Source organism: Sceloporus undulatus, chromosome 3 (genome assembly GCF_019175285.1).
Source record: "Sceloporus undulatus isolate JIND9_A2432 ecotype Alabama chromosome 3, SceUnd_v1.1, whole genome shotgun sequence".
Taxonomy (NCBI): Eukaryota; Metazoa; Chordata; class Lepidosauria; order Squamata; family Phrynosomatidae; genus Sceloporus; species Sceloporus undulatus.
The window spans coordinates 148839541-148855853 of NC_056524.1; the positions used below are offsets into that span (position 1 = coordinate 148839541).

The window sequence follows — 16313 nt, forward strand, 5'->3', positions numbered from 1 at the left end:
TTACCAGATAACCCAATTCTGGATAACAAGGCAAGTAATCGGTAAAGCCATAGATGGCTAAGTTTGCAGTCTGCAGCTGTGATGATCTTTTTCTTTGCTTTTTCTCACCCTGTCTTTATCAGCTATTTTTACTGTCCAACTTTGGCTCTGTCCTCCCACACCCTCAGTAATCAGTTAAGAAGTATGAATTTAGATGGCTCATGAGTGCCGCTTGTTTGCTGGAACCCATGCTACAGTGAGGTTTAGGCACTTCTCCTGTTGAGATACACAAATCAGTCTTGCAGAGAAGCTTATTGTTCTTCTCCCTGTACTCCTCTCCTCTTGCACCCTAGCTGCTTTCAGTTGTTTACTATATAATAACTTTGTTTCCTTTGGCACAGATTGATCTTGTACAGATAAAACAGATGTTTACTCAGATGTACCAGAAGACTTTGGGCACAATGATATCAAGTGACACAAGCGGAGACTACAGGCGCTTGCTCTTGGCCATCGTTGGCCAGTAGAGAGCACCACCTCCAGATAAATCAAATGGAGCAGAAACGGTCTAGCACTGCATATAAGTTATCCTAGAAAATGCAAATAAGTATGCTTTGGTTGATTTGAAGCAATTTTATTTTGCACATATAAAATGCCTTAAATTTAACTCAAATTATGTATATTATAATATAAAATAAGATACATGCTACCTAAGCTGTTTGACAGGTCTTTTTAATTTTTTTGTTATGTCTAACAACACTTTAATATAAATCATACTTCTTATCTGAAGCTTTCATAGTGCAAAAACATAGACATATCCTCAAAGGACATTCCAGTCTGCTTCTGTGTAGAAAATTATTTTAACAGGAAACCCATTCTTTCAGTTTCAGTCTCAATGTAGACAACCCAGCACCATCCGTGCATAAGAAAAAACATAGCATCAAGGTTAGGGGCATCCTGTGGTTTGCAGAAGAACAATAGCAATAGCATAAACCAGGGGGAATAATGAAGGGGAATCCCCACACTGCCCTGCAGGGATTGAGGATGCTCAAAGGCACAGAACAGCAAGCATCTGTTGGAGGAAAAAGAGTGGGTGCGCATGTACATGCAGGTGTGGAATGGATTATCCTAGAAGGTGGCACGGCTGACTGGCCCATGGTTACCCTGGAATTGGCACACTGGAAGATTTTGCTGCATGCTTTGCTTGTCGGCTGTAAACTAGTTATAAACTGGAAGGATACAGCCAAAAAAAAAAAAAGTGCTAGCATGGCTATTGCACAAATACCAGCAAAAGCATTACTAGTGTTTTCTGTCCTGTGTTTATAAAGCAAAGCTGTATTTATACAAAAGGAGCAGTTAAAACAACTTGATGAAAATGTATATGGAAATGGTGTGATATTCAAAAAGTGTAAACCAAAGCTACCAGAATGAAATACTTGTTGGTAATTTTTTCTTTTTAGGATATAGGACATGGGTAGGCAAATGCGGAATGGGAAGGGTCCATCCCCACCCTCACCCTCCATGCCTGCCTAGTATTTCAGCACACCAGAAGTTATGTAATGGTATTTCCAGCTGCCATTTTTTAATATTTTTTTTTCCTTTGGGGTATTTTGGGGGCTCTGGGGTGGCTGGGGAAGCAAGCCACTGAATTTGCAGGTAGTTTGAGTGCTTTTGGAATGTTTGGGGAAAACAGTGCCCCTAAATCAGCCCCCAAACCTAAATTTTGGGAGGTTTGTGGGGCTATATGTACAGGTTCCTAGGGCTGCATCTGGCCCATGAGGCTGCACTTTGCCCACTCATGATGTAGAATGATATTTTAACTGCCTTCATGCAAAAATAAACTTGCACATATATCAAAATAAACTAAGCCTATTATTCCATGTGGACATGCCAGGATTGGACCTGGAACCTCCTGAATGCAGAACATATCCTATGTATGTCAGGTATGGATCCTCCCCTCTACTTTTTCTGTGATCTACAACTACAAGGTACTTTTGAATGTGTTGCAATGGCACTGTCACTTCATATGGGGTAATAAGGAAATCAACAGATCAACAAGGGTGCCAACAAGCTGGAATGTGTTCGTAGAAGGGTGACCAAGATGATAAAGGGTCTGAAAACCAGGTCCTCTGAGGAATGAGATAGGAAGTTGGGTATGTTTAGCCAGGAGAAGTGAAGATTTGAGAGGTGATGTGATGGCTACCTTTGAATATCTGGGTGTCATGCAAGATGGAGTGAACTTGTTTTCTGATGCACCAGAACTAGCACTGGGATATGTTACATTTTCCCTTTTTTGAGGTTAAACTTGAGAGACCTTGTTTCTGAATAGATGTACATAGATAGTATTGGGCTATTTGGTTGCTATCATCATTTCCATCGCCTCCTCCCGATTGTGGGCAACCCAATGTCCACAAAAGTGTTAGAAACAGAGTCTAGAATCTTGTATGGAAGTTATGCCTTTGTAGGCGGACTTGCACATGCAGGAATTAGAACTGGGCAGATTTGTGACATCTGTATCCAATAGATGGCTGCTTTTATGTTACTACATGGCAGAGCTGGCAAAGTGACTGCTGTGCAATGGAACTGATGCACAATGGAACCAATGCATATTGGTCCCATTGTTCATTGGACATTCTTGCCATTGTGCCGATACATGTCTTTGTATTTTACTAGCAGGGCTTCTTACCATCTCTGCTATTTAACTCAATATATGTAAAGTAAAAAAGTAATGTAAGAGTCTAGTGAGTTGGAATTTCTTTTTTCTCTACTACACAGATGTTAGAAGCATTAATTTCCAATTGGATAAATACTTGCTCAGTTGTTGACCAGGTCAAATCATGACAAATCAAATAGATTTTTCTTGCCTTATCACCTAGTTCTTGGTCATTCACTTTCTGAATAGGAATTTGAATCAGGGCAGATACGGGTTGTAAAAGGGTCAAATACTTTTTTAAATGGTTGAAAAACCAGATTAACCACATACTAAAAAACTGACCAAGCTTCTAGAGTTACGTTAAACAGAGAGGTAGGGGAAAGATGCCAGTACTGTATTACACAAGTATTACAATCTCAAGTTCCTTGAACTATTTGAAACCTAATATAGTACTTTGTAGCTTTTTGTGAATCCTGATTTTTAGGCAATGCTATTTCCACTGACTATGTTTTTAGGCACCTCCTCCATCAAAGAAAACCAAAACCAAAAACCAGCCATGGCCCAAACACAAAATTTATTGTGCAATTCTTTTTATAAAAGATGTGAATGGTTTCAAACATGCATCAAGTTGCTAACTTATACAAGGTCATGAATAGATTGTATTTTGAGGCAAACAAACGGGAGATGAAATCCACTGGCATAAGATTAAAATTGTTTTCCATGGGATGAAAAATGTACATGACAAAGTATCAAGAGAAAGAAAGTAAAGTGGCATGTGACTACACCTCATCCTTTGTTAAAACAGCACTTGTTTTTTGATCTGATTTTAACCAATCGGAACAATCAAAAACAAAACATGCATTTTTGCTGCTCTATTTCCACTATCAACTTAACGTCCAACAGAATAATTATGCATTGCATGGCCAAAATAACATTTTTACAGAAGTAAAACAGCACATCTGTAGTCACTCAGCCCATTATTATTAGCTATTTAAAGCCACCGTAATATAATGAATTAAAATACCCATAACAGCTGCATAACCCATAAGATGTTTTTTCCCCTGTACATAAGTCTATATATTAAATACTTTCAAAATGAAAACATGCACACACAAAATACAAAGCCAAGCTTTACAGAAATGATATGACTCAGATTTACTTTACATGTAATGTACAAAATTCATTTAGAAGTAACTTAAAAAATTTAACTCTTTATACTGTTACACTCATTTTAAGATTCAAGTGTGGGGAAAGTCTCAAAAAAGAGGGGGACAAAAAGCTTCTAAATTAAAATATTTCTGAAATCTACTTTCAAGTAATAAATAACTATATAGAAATGTCTGATTAAAGTTTAACTAAAAATAGTATGTTGACCATTTATACAGAATTAGGAACAGTACGCCTGATATCAGCATTTTACATAATTACTAAGATTTTTGGCATTTTTCCTCATTTATTTTAAAACACTGATTTGTCTGCAGCCTCAGATTCCTGTTTTAAGACGAATATAAAACATTGTAAAACTTGTTGCAAGAGAGTTTATAAGACCATTTAATAAATAGGGGCACATCAGGTCTGATTTAAAAACAAAACAAACATAAAACCCCACCATCTAGCGTTACTTTGAAAAGACGACCCCATTCTGTAAACATAAAAAGTGTGTTGACAACGATTTTTCTTTTTTAAAAGTCGCATGCTAGTCTATTGTGATCACAGCTGAATCCTTTGCCCAGATCACTCTTCACAGGTCAGCTCTGACAACATGTACGTTTATACTGAAGTCATCACTTCCAAAGTTTTGATGGCTTCTCTTCTGCAAGATCAAGCAATAGTTTTGCTTTGCATTAAAAAAGATGGGCTGGATCCCCTTGGGATGTTTTGGCTGTTATCCTACCAAGGAACGGCCCTCTAGGAGTTCTCAGGCAAGACAAAATGAAGTGAAGCCGATGGGTGGTCACTGACCATTGTTGTTACCAGTCCCATTGTTTCCATTGGCATTTGTTGCATTCATGGAATTAATGCCGCCTTGTAGGTGACCATCTTTCCTTGGTGGCATTCGCTCATTGATCCTATCCAGACCTTTTGCCTCTTCAAAGCTGCAGATTTTATGTTGTGGAGAGAATCCTCGTATTGCTTAACAAAATGCAAATTTGACATGTCAGTAACAGGGGAAAAAACTCTTCTTTTAATAAACAAAAATGTATTCTGAAAAATCAGTTACGTTAGCCTGGATGTCATGAATGCGGATTGTACAGATGGATCACACTCAACATCTCATAGTATTTCTCCTATGCTGCTGCACACTGTTGATCTTGCTTTGGCATCAGTCAATGGCAGGATGCCAGGCACTGTAGTAATTTCAGTTTATGCTTACTTGGCTGTTATTAAACAGTCAAGGAATGAGAATATAAATACAGTCAAAATCTGAAAATGGCAGAATGCAACACACGATTGATATTATATAGGCTGAGCAGAGAGGAAATACTAGAACAACTTCAGAAATCACTGTCAGGAAACTTGCTAGGTTTTTACAAATTATTCTTGTTGAGGCAGGAACCCATTTAATTAAAATAATTGTTTCATTTTTAAGAGATGATGGTCAAAGCTCCTAGATCACTGAGTATAGTTTAAAGTTCCACAGGTGAAATTGCATGTCCCCCTTTGCCTTCATTCAAATCATCCCCAGGACCACTGCGACAAGCCTGCCTCCTCCATCATTCCATCTCTGGAGCAGAACATGAGGGAGCTGCATCCAAGAAGCAATCCGCTATCTAGCAAAGTCTGCCAGGGTCTTCTAAAATCATTAAAAGATGGCCCGGATGATGTGATCAATCTGTGCCTGGCTGTGAGGACACAGATGGATTCTTCTCCAAGTCCCCTGTTTTCTACCAGCCTCTAAATGGCCACAGAGAGAGGACTATTGCAGTGAAACCGTGAGTCCTGGGTGGCATTGGTCATTGCTGAGGAAGAGAATACCAACCTCTGCAACAATCAGAATTAGACACATGCAGGCATACGTTGATCTTATTTTGGCATCTGTCAATGGCAAGGTGACAGCCAATGTGTGTAAACTACTACAGAGGCATAGTGCCCTGGAGGTTATGCAACTGTGCCATTTCCTACCCATTCCTCCACTATTTGGAAAAGATAACCCACCCCTGCAAATGTAAAAAACATCCATCTTCATCTTAAAGAAACCATATTCTAGTCTAGACGTTGCTTGAAATGCTAAGGAACAGGTTGCCCCAACACATTTCAAGGTTTTCCAAAGATCACCTGGATGGATAAGCAACTACCAGGTGTTCTTTGATTATTCAGACTGCTTCACATGTTGAAGAACAAGGAGGACACGCTGAAAAGCAGCACATACCTGAACCTTGAAAATCAGCCAACAAAAGCTAAAAGGCCACAACAGTTCATTCTAGCTTCTGTCCAAATTTTTGAAAAGCAAAACCCCTCTACGTTTACAAAATGTTGTTAGCCTGGAGGCAGTTCTTGCCATATGTTATGAGAGTGGCTATTTATAAAGCTGAGGCACTTAACTGTTCAGCAGCACATGGAGCAGCTACATGCCTTTCTCCTGCACAGAAACACTTGTTGAAAAGTCAAAGCCAGGATCTTCAACAGCTGCTTCCAAAGCATATGTACTTGAAAATTTAGTTTGTACCTGGCTTGGTTGTAAGTCACGAAGCAGCCCTAAGCTCTCAACTGCATTTATAATTGTTTCTTATTCTTCATTTATGAGTGTGTGGTGTAGCGATTTCATTGTTGGACTACGGCTCTGGAGACCAGGGTTTGAATCCCCATTTGGCCATGGAAACCCATTGGGGGACCATAAACAAGTCACACTCTCTCAGGCTCAGGGCAGCAAAAGCAAACCTGTCTGAGTAAATCTTGCCTAGAAAACCTTGTGATAGGATAGCCTTAGTGTCGCCACATGTTGGAAATGACATGCAAGTACACAGCAATTCTTCTTTCAAAATTCTTCAGAGAAACTTCCATGGGCTGACTCTCTTTGGTAATCTATCCTTGGTAAATGGAATATGTTGCACAGGAAGCTGCCCACAAGGGAATACTGCATGGTTCTTGCGTTTCCAGAGGAAGGCAACCAAAATGGTGAAAGGTCTGGAAACCATGCCCTATGAGGGATGACTTAGGGAGTTGGGTATGTTTAGTTTGGAGAAGGTTAAGAGGTGATATGATAGCCCTGTTTAAGTATTTGAAGGGATACCATACTGAAGCAAGCTTGTTTTCTGCTGCTCCAGAGAACAGGATCCAGAACAATGGATGCAAGCTACAGGGAAAGAGATTCCACCAAAACATTAGGAGGAGCTTCCTGACAGTGAGAGCTGTTCGACAGTGGAACACATTCCCTCTTCTTTGGAGATTTTTAAATAGAGGCTGGATGGCCATCTGTCGGGAATGCTTTGACTGAGAGTTCCTGCACGGTAGGAGGTTGGACTGGATGGCCCTTGTGGCCTTTTCCAACACTATGATTCTGTGATACTGGACTTAGATTTTTTTACAGCTCTCTTCATTCAAAGAGAAACCACCTCTACACGAAAGAGGAATTTGGCTTTCTTGTACTGCTTAAAGTGCTTTCCACCAAAGCAAACCAAAGTATATTCAAACACCCTAGCCACTGGCCTCTCCCCACAGTATCCCATGAGCGATAAAAAGTTTGTTGGCAGTTATGCCATCTGTACTTTGGACATTCTCTATTCCTATCTGATGTGACAGCAAATCTGTCCTGGCTTGTATGTTTCACCTCTTCTGACGATGTATTCAGGGCCCTTTTAACTTGTGGGCTTAACTGCTTAAAGCTGGTAGGAAATCTGTTGATTCTGAATTTAAAGTAACTGAGATAGACTGAACTATAGAAGTGCTTAAAAGTCATGGGATTTTGAATGACATCCTGTGGATGCTAACTATCTCAACAGATTAGTTCAAACAAATGCTATTAAAAAGGTAAGGTAAAAGATAAGAGAAAACCAACATATATTTAGAAAAATCTGCCCACTGGCTCTGCCATGAATAATTGTTTTTTTACCAAAATCCCCGCAAGTACAGCGCAACTGAGGAATACTAACAGACCAAAATATGGACACTGTCCAAATAAGTATTTTATTTATCCTACCAGCCTTTACCCCTACTCCAAGCAACCTACTTTTAAAAAGTGGGAAGAGTTGCAAACACTGCTAGTGATGTACTATGGGAGTCTACTATTTCCAAGTAAGAAGCCACTTGGACACGTGTAAGCATATTTAAGTAACTTGTTTGGTAAGCCTATGATACGTTTTCTACTTTGCCATCACCTGGTACATAGTAGAGCCGGCCCTTCTTATACACTGGTTTTTTATACACGGTTTCAAGAATCCACAGTTTGAAAATGTTTTTTAAAAGTATAATTTTCAAATATCAAACCTTGATTTTCCATTTTTTTAAGGGACACCATTTTGCTATGTCATTATATTTAATAGGGACTTGAACATCCACAGATTTTGTTATCCAGGGGGGATCTTGGAACCAAACCCCAGCGTATAACAAGGGTCCACTGTATACATCACAAAAATCAAGATTACACATAATATAAACAAATACTTCTTTGTTCAGTAATAATAAACCTTGCACTACCAGGTATGTTATGGACAGCAATGAAAATACACAGGCCCTGATCCAGACAAGCTAATGATAAGATCTCTGTATGCAGTGGAGAAGGTTGGCTTTATTTTCCTAGTGCTTTATATGGCACTGGAAACTGCTCCTGACAGTTTGAGCAGGGAGAGGTTGTTGAAAAGCCACTGTCATGAGTATTAAAAGCTCTGCTTCGTAAGGTCAGGCTCACATGTCCTTGAAAGGGGCCTGCTGGATTAGAGACAAAAAGCCATAATCATCACTGGAAGCATGCCAAATTAAAAAAAAGATGGTACATAAGCACAGCATGCTGTAATGCTAAGAAAGAAAACCAATCACAGTTGGAAAGCAAAAATGCCCCATATGGTAAAGGCAACACACATTGCCACGACAAGGTGAAATGCTAGATGTAGGAATGAATCCACAGTGATTCATTTCTGGTTGTGCAAGTCAAAAATTAAGAAGAAGCCCCACAGAGCTGACTCCTCCCAGATACCATAGTTCCCTGCCAGTAGCAAAGACATTGAGACCATACCTTTTTCAGCCTCAATTGCCTCTACTGTGGCTGTACAGAAGTGAGTAGATGCATGCAAAACGAACAAGAAAGATGAAGAGTGTAATATCACGCAGCAGAAAAGTTTATTACACGAGTGTGATATGACATTACTTTAAAATCAGCTTTATTTCTCAGGTTTTTGTTCTTCATTTTTGCCTTTGATGCTTTCATTTAATAACATCAAAAACACAGTCTACTGAGTGCCCAACAACATGGAAACAGCTTAAAGGTAAAGCAGTACTACAATGATTATTTGGTCTTATCTACATTATCATTCTCTGTAATGATAATAAATGTGTTAATTTAAGAAATGACTGCTTCAGATTATCATCACCATTATCATCAGCACCAATGGCAGTGACATACTGTAATGTAAACATTTTGCATGCAAACTGCATATTTGTAGTTGGACTGAAGGTCATAATGGGGAAAACCTGCACCCAAAGAACTTTTAATTGCAGGGAATACAGTAGTCAGGTATGGTGACTATAAATCTGGTAGAAGAATCTGAATTTTCAAAGGAATTAGAGGATAGGTTCCCAAAAAAGAAGTTAAACAATTTCTCTCCAATTAAGGGAAATAAGATAATTAATAAGTATAACTTGTATGATCAAACCGTTCAGTGCCATTTTATTTTTGCCAAATAAATTGCTGAACAGTATCCTCAATGAAAAATGCAGAGGCTAACATAGTCTACAAGAATACACATTTATACTAAAATCAGCACTATGTATTAATTTCTAGAATGAGCTTTCAAGATAATATCCAAAACTTTGGCCTGTTACAGACTGCCAAAATAAAGCTGCTTGGGGTCTCTTTGGAGGTGTGCTGTTTAAATGATGCATGGGTCTTAAGAGTCCAGAAGCTGCACCAAAGCTGCACTTCAGTGCTTAGGAATGGAGTGTGGCTTTGATGCAACCTCCGGACTCATAGGACCCATGCTTCATTTAAACAGCATACCTCCAAAGAGACCTGAAGCAGCTTTATTTTGGCAGTCTGTAACAGGCCAAGTGTTTTCTTTTCTACTGTCATAACCTATATGGAACATCTAAATAAAGTTGCGCCCTTTTTATGTACTGGACTTAAGAAATGTGTTAGTGCATACTACATTTATGACTTATTTTATTTTTGAAAAATTCAAAACCAAAAAGGAAGTCTTGTGGAGGAGCTCTATGGGATGGAGGAAATCACGGTAAAATTCAATTAGCGTAGGAATATTTCAAGGGTGGGTGATTAGATGTCCTCCTGTGGAAATTTTCTTCAGCGTAACTTTTACTAAAGTCGGAAAAGGTCCTTAAAAGCCACAGCCTAATTTAATACTAGGGGAGTGAAAATCCTTGTTATAATGACATAATACTGGACTACATCTTCACGGAAGAGGTTGTGTGAACTAGTTGTGCGCCTAGCTGTGCATCTGGTTGCAAGAGTTTATCTAATGGGTTACACTGCTTGAGATGCAACTGTTGTATAGCAGTGTGCACAATAAAAACGGTATTGGACTCTTTCATTAACTCTGAAACTTCCATTATCTTACTGCCATGGTTGGTGTAGAGCCAATCCATCTACAAGCACATAAAATGATTACATCCTGAGCTACAACAGCTGCACAAAGAGTATGGTGTGAAATGCAAGATCACAGAGCTGCCATTGTGGTTATAATGTCATCCACATATCTAATTTTAAGTTTATAGTGACTGCAACTACTTATAATGAAACATTATTTTAGGTCAGGCACATATTAAATTAATGAGCAATATTGTTTTTTGTTTAAAATGCCAAGTAAATGTTTAAAAAACTCCACAAAACAGCTTTTTGATTTCATCTAAATCGTGCTATTCTGAAAGGTTAATTGCATTGAAGAATAGAAAAGTCAGACTCTTAAGGGCAGGATATTCATAACCAGCAGTTTCTCTCAGTAGATATATCTTGTAGATATGTAAACAAATTAAAAATAAATAAATAAAAGCAAAGCCACATTCCTTTCACCACTATAAGGTATCTGATGTATTTCAATGGAGCCTTTAATTCTAGACAACATCATACGTTATTGGTAAGAAAAACAAAATGCCTCCTGAATTACTGTTTTCGCAGGTTGTTCAGTTTACTTTTACTGCAGTTAAGATCCTTCTTTATGATAAATATTTGTATAACTACCCTCTATTACAAATTTTTATTTGTAATAAGAACCATTTGAAAGACCCTATGATTAACACAACCGGTTGCATGTGCATGCTAAATGTTTTACTGCATTTTAAAATATTTCTCTATTCTGATGTTGCCAAACAAAGCTTCACAAATAATAAAAAAGGATGAATCCAATGATTAGTCCCAACACTGAATAAATATGTGCTGATTAACTAATCCCAGAGGTTTAAAAGGTCTACTTTAATTGGGACTAACAGATGGATTTAGCCCTCGAATTCTACTGTGAAGATAAAGTCTATGGCTGACATATCTGTCAACAGAATCCTGTTGACTTGTTTTAAAAGATGTACAAGCCAGCACTGCAGAGTCTGATAAAATCCTTGGCATATCATTTACATAATACCGAGAGGAAAAATATAGTACAAATGCAGGGTACTGAATACATAAACTGAAAGTAACATTTGTGAAGTGAGGGACTGCTTGATACGAGGAACATAAACACCATTTATTATTATAAATGTTCACACATCACATACACACAAGGACATATAAAAACTTAACTTGTAGACATTATATGTCCAAAAGAGGGCAATGACAGCGTGAAAATAAAATGTAGCTGTTTAAACAGTTTAAAAGGTTTTTAAGTCAAAAAAGGCTCAAGTAGCAGAAAGGTTTCACAGCTCTATAGACAAAGTTTGAGTTTCTACAGAAATTATGACCCTAAATGGCAAAAGCAGCTTTTTCTGAGAAAGTAGGAAACAACAGAGATTATGAATTTAAATATCTGCTATAAAACAGCACTCACAGAGACTGCTAGAGTATGAGGTATCAACACAGAAAATGGGAGCATTTTCTATAAATAAAGCTCAGAAATGGTATGATAATCACTTTCTGTTTTGACATCCATCACACAAAAGGAACTCAAAGGCATTAAAAAAAGAATTTCACAATATTCTTCTGGCAACAACCAGTCAATAAACTATAAAATATTCAATGAGGCCAGATTACAGGTACGTTTTGGGTATAGTTGTTTTTATTTTCATGCAAAAGATATAAGCACACTTTGATTCGTACTTATTTACATGGTTTTCATTTAGTCCCTTTATTCTCAATAGATTTTGTAACAGGTACCAGATATTTCAGTTACATTAGTAATCAAACTGCATGGTGTGCAGCAGTTTATGCAGCCAACCTCAAAAGCAAGGGTGCTACAACATTGCTTCAACTTCAAGAGACAGACACATGTCTGGGATAGTGATTTAATTGCATACACACTTATACAGACATACAGAGATACCTAGAGAAAGACAGACAAGTCTAAAAAAGCATCTACATTTGCAGAGGAAGGAAACAGCAACTTACAAGGACAATTCAGGGAGATCTGTAGTAATACATAGAACGTTTGACAGACAACATGAAAAACAAACTTTGGCATCAATCACCAGGGTACAAAACGTAGCATGTTTTCCATTTATGGAACGCAGGACTGAGCTTGGAAAAGTGTAGCTGGAACACTAACTTCCAAAAGACAAGTGACATCGAATAAAATTATTAGCATCTGCAATAAAGCTCTTTGTAGAAGTGAAGAATAATATCACACTCTGAATCTGATGTAATAACAACGTCTCTTTGATTTTCTGACCAACACTGCCAATCCAACTGCAGCTCATATATAACAGGGATACGTACTATTAAGGAAAGCTTAATGTCTGACAATCTAGCATGGCTAAATTTGTTTGCTTTTTGTTTTATACCCTGGCTAAATACTGATTTTACATTGCCCGATTAACACATAAAGTTATGCTGTATCGTCAACCACTAAGGCAGGAACTGAAAAGCATAAGAAATTCCCTGCATGCACTGTGTGTGGTGTTAGCCAAAGAATGAGATGTGCCCCATTCCATTTGGGGCACAGCAAGTTGCATAACATCATTACCACTTTGCAAGGTCTGGCGTCCTCCAGCCAACACGCCACTAGGAAGCATTCCAGTGGGAGTCAAACCCTTGAGTGTCAATACACTTTCACTCTCCTCCCTAGGACAAAGAAAAAGGTATTTATTTTAACAAAAGAGGACACATCTGGGCCTGCAGTCCCCCCCCCCACATTTATTTTGTTATTGTAGGAATAGCAGAGTGGGTAGGACAAAATTAGTAGTTTCCATGTGCCAGACGGATGTATCAGGGCAGAGGCATCTTTGACACATTTACTGGGAAGACTGGTTCAGCCTGCAAAAGCCCTTAAAGATCACCTGAAAACAACCTCAGTACTCATAACCAGGATTACAAACATCAGACAATAGAATTTTAAGTCTAGAAAGATCAACCATTATTTTTGGGTGCTTCAAAAAGGAAGGCTCTTAGTATTAACCACCATGGCAGCCCTAACTTTCTGCTGCATCTGGAAGTACAATCAGCCTTCCATATCCACAGATTTTGCTTCCAAGGATTCCACCATCTTCAGCTTGAAAATATCAAACCCCCCCCCCCCAAAAAAATCCAAAAAGCAAACTTTGATGTTGCCATTTTAATTTTTTAAAAATCTATTATACTATTAGATATATAGGGGCCTTGTGCATCCAGGTATTTTGGTATCCATAGGGGGTCCTGGAACTAAACTTCAGAGGATACAAAGGGCCCACTGTAATAGCAAAGCATCTAAAGATAAGGGGCACAGTACTTTTTTGCATTACATTCAGTCCAAGCACTGAAAGTGTGACCTAGAGTGTGACGAGTATTTATCCACTCGAACCAAACCCCAAGAGATACCAAGGGCCTACTATACACATACACACACACTAGCATGAATGTGATCAAAGGGAAACGAAAGTGCACTGAACTGGAAAGGTAAGGAGCCATGGTGAAAGAACTTAACCTTCAGAAATGCCATGGCATACCTCAGGATCCCACTTCCCCAAGAAGACAGGGGAGAAGCACTCTTCAGTATCTAAACCCATGGATACAGCATTACCAATCCAAAGTCCTGAACTTTAAACAGAGATGAAAGAGCTAACGGGAAAACAATTTGGTGACAACATCATGTAGATTCCCTGTAATTAGTGAGTGAAAAATGAAGAGCAGTTCCATACTTAATATCTAGCATGGAAAAAAACAACATTGCATAGTATTCTAATTACATCCCTCATATATAAAACCAGGTATCAATGTGAATGAAACATCTCTAGATAACAAAAGAAGTTACACATTTTGCAATTGCGTCTTAAAGGTTTTTATTAACTTGAATGAAGCTAGTTATACCTGTCGTAACTAGCCCTACTTGTAATAACCAACACAAGTAGGAGGCAGAATATTCTACACTACATTCATTACCTGAGCTCTGCCAAATCTCCAGATCCAGTATCTCCAATTTAACATGCAAGAACCAGAAATGGTATTATCAGGATTGAAAACAGAAAATGAGAATCGTGATAGCACAGCACAGAACCTTCCAAGGCTGTGGAAGACATGCCAAAGGAAGGTTGGCCAGCTGTCTCCTTTGGTGGAAAGGTGAAAGCTATCTTAATTTCTAACAAGCATTTCAGGATACCCAGGATTGTTTTACCTTCCATATTTTGTAAGTTTTTTTGAATTCTCATGCCTCCAAAAAACCAAACAATCCTTTCAGAAGCTATCTTGTAGTTAAATAAGCAGGGCTTCCCCCTACTCCTGCTGTTACATATTTCTCTCTATAATGGTTCTTCAATGAAACCATTAGAATATTTCTCCTCCTACCTTTACCCTGAACTCACTTCTCTCGTTGAGTCTTTTAAGGCATTCTTTTCTGCATGCATTGATCCTGTGTTGTATTTGTTATCTCTTCACTTTATTCAATTACATGAGATATAATAATCGTTCCACCTCTTATAAAGCTGTTCAAAATCTGAGGATAGAGGAGTTGTACTTCCCATCTGCCAAGCCCACTGAGGGCCACACTCTCCTATCACTACACCTCCCATTACAAAAAAGCTGCAAGGCACATGAGAGCATACATGTTTTTTGTAAGCCACATTGTAGTTCTTTTGCTGCTACTGCAACGAGACTGAAATTCACTGATGAAGTGACAAATTTGGCATTGATAGCTACAAAAACTGGTGTCCTGAAATATGCGCCCCACGCACAGTTATGCTGCCCTGCTCACAAAACAACTGTTGATTCAAAATAAACCATCAATAGAAATATTAGCAATAAATACCACATTAATTGAAGCTGCTACAGTTGCATTTAACAGCAAAAATGGAAGCAGTGAGGGGAGGGTGTTCACCTAAACAGATTATAGAGGTTGAGGATTGCAATTACCTGAGAACAGAGAAGACTCTTGCCATCTTGCCAATTGCACGGATTTTATTTCTGATTATTTCTTTTCGTGCTGCAGCTGTACCTACTTTCAATGGAACAAGAGAGACTCAAGCTCATGAAGTACGTAAGAGCTGAATATAATACAAACTATCAACAAAGCTATGAGAACATAATGGTCCTGTTTCATCTTGGAACCTTAAATGATTCAATATTAAAGATATATAATCACAAACAAATTACTTTTGTTTAAGGACTGAGAATTTTTTTTTTAATGAAAAATATTTTTCAAACAATTCTAAATACAAAAAGGCAAACAGCAAGGCCAAAAGCAATGCCATTCAGATACTACAAATGATGGGGCACTCAAGGATACCCAGCTCTGCACAGGGTGAGTTCAAAGCAGTTTCTATTGGCTGGAGAAGTAGCTGTGCAAGTGGTTGCACAGCAGCAACATGAAAAAGCACAAGAAAAAGCACACTACCACTTGCACAATGGGAAAAGCTAACAAAATTCTCTTAGCACTCTATTTTCTGCCACAATGTTATGTTGGATTTAGGTGCATGAACACTACATATTAGTTGTTAATCGCTGTGTTCTGTTCTTAGTCTTTTTCCTTACTGACAGCTGCACTACTCAAGAACCCAGAGAAATGCAAAACAGAGACTAAAGAATATGGAGCACAGTAGAAAACAGAACACTGGAATTCATCAGAAATGATCCCTTTCTGCAATAGTGGGGAGGGTATCCTTGCACCAGGTATTACTCCACCCATGCTCTAGAAGTAGGGATTTCAATAGATCGAACTTCTTTGTCCACCTTAAGTGGGAGAGCATGCCTCTTCCCCACATGAAGGAACATCAAGTTTCAATAACTCCCCAAAGAAGACACTCTAGACCAAATTCTGAAGTGAGCCACATGAACAATTTCAGAAGAACACAACTTGTGCAGTCAAAATCTTCTGAGATGAGTACAATACCCTCCTTACTGTTGCAGAAAAGGAACCCCACTGTGAGTACCAATGTTCCATTTTCCTGCAAGTTGCTCCAAGTGAAAGGA

At 38.5% G+C, this 16313-nt stretch overlaps 2 protein-coding genes across 7 annotated transcripts in view; one reads left to right on the top strand and one right to left on the bottom strand.

Annotated features, from left to right (window-relative positions):
* The window catches only part of ANXA7 (annexin A7), a 32598-nt gene extending 30759 nt beyond the window's left edge, over positions 1 to 1839 (top strand). Inside the window, 1 exon segment of the mRNA XM_042460567.1 lies at positions 381 to 1839. Coding sequence (XP_042316501.1) covers positions 381 to 503 — 123 coding nt within the window. The 3' untranslated portion in view covers positions 504 to 1839.
* A 1345-nt stretch (positions 1840 to 3184) lies between these two features.
* PPP3CB (protein phosphatase 3 catalytic subunit beta) overlaps positions 3185 to 16313 on the bottom strand; it is a 50754-nt gene continuing 37625 nt past the window's right edge. For 2 of the 6 annotated variants that reach the window (XM_042460560.1, XM_042460561.1), the window contains 4 exons: positions 15258 to 15342; positions 12901 to 12998; positions 8799 to 8828; positions 3185 to 4762 (listed from right to left, as the gene is read on the bottom strand). In XM_042460560.1, coding sequence (XP_042316494.1) covers positions 4584 to 4762; positions 8799 to 8828; positions 12901 to 12998; positions 15258 to 15342 — 392 coding nt within the window. In that variant the 3' untranslated portion in view covers positions 3185 to 4583. The remainder of the gene's footprint in view (positions 4763 to 8798; positions 8829 to 12900; positions 12999 to 15257; positions 15343 to 16313) is intronic. The other 4 variants (XM_042460565.1, XM_042460563.1, XM_042460562.1 and 1 more) reach the window with 3 other exon arrangements.